This window comes from Primulina huaijiensis, unplaced genomic scaffold (genome assembly GCF_012295235.1).
Source record: "Primulina huaijiensis isolate GDHJ02 unplaced genomic scaffold, ASM1229523v2 scaffold202265, whole genome shotgun sequence".
NCBI lineage: Eukaryota > Viridiplantae > Streptophyta > Magnoliopsida > Lamiales > Gesneriaceae > Primulina > Primulina huaijiensis.
In genome coordinates, this window is record NW_027352777.1 from 1 (window position 1) to 639 (window position 639).

Genomic DNA, 639 nt, shown 5'->3' on the forward strand with positions numbered 1-639 from the left:
TTAGAACCACCCACAAACTCCTTGCCAATGAACACCGCGGGCACACTCGGATTGCACCCCAATGCTGTGGTTAATGCCTTCTCGATCTGCTTCCCATTCGGAAGCCTATCGATCTCATAAATCGTAGGGTTCGCACCGAAACTGCTTATCAGTTTGTTGATTGAATACGACATGCAGCAACTGGTTTTGGTGAATATCACCACCGAATTCGCAGACCCTAACATCATCAGCAAGTCCATTTCTATCGGCTCAGATCGAATTTGTCGAAAATCTAAATTAAACAAGAGTGTGTTATGATAAAATTTGAATATGGGGCTAGCTTGAGAAAGCAACGTTTCCAAGATGGTGTATTTATATGAGCAAAAAGTAACATGGTTTTGCATGTAAAAAGTCATGCGGATGGATTGTGCAAAATATGCTGTGATCATAATTAGATGATTGTGGGAATTATATGTCATTAATTAATTAGTACGTGGCAAGTTGCGTCGGAATTCAATGAATAAAACCTTTGAATTACATATGTTCCGGAATATTTTTTTGTGGCTTGAGAATGTTGAAATACCAATGTGACTAAATTTTCTAGAACGAAAACTTTATTTATTTATTAATATTATTATTGCTTTTAACTTTAATTGACAT

The 639-nt window shown here is 36.6% G+C and overlaps 1 protein-coding gene across 1 annotated transcript; it reads right to left on the reverse strand.

Annotated features, from left to right (window-relative positions):
• Positions 1–7: 7 nt before the first annotated feature.
• LOC140966227 (monothiol glutaredoxin-S1-like) lies at positions 8–307 on the reverse strand (the record flags this gene model as incomplete). The annotated part of the gene is made up of 1 exon (XM_073426572.1): positions 8–307. A coding segment is annotated over exon 1 (232 nt), but the record flags the coding sequence as incomplete, so codon positions are not given.
• Positions 308–639: the final 332 nt, after the last annotated feature.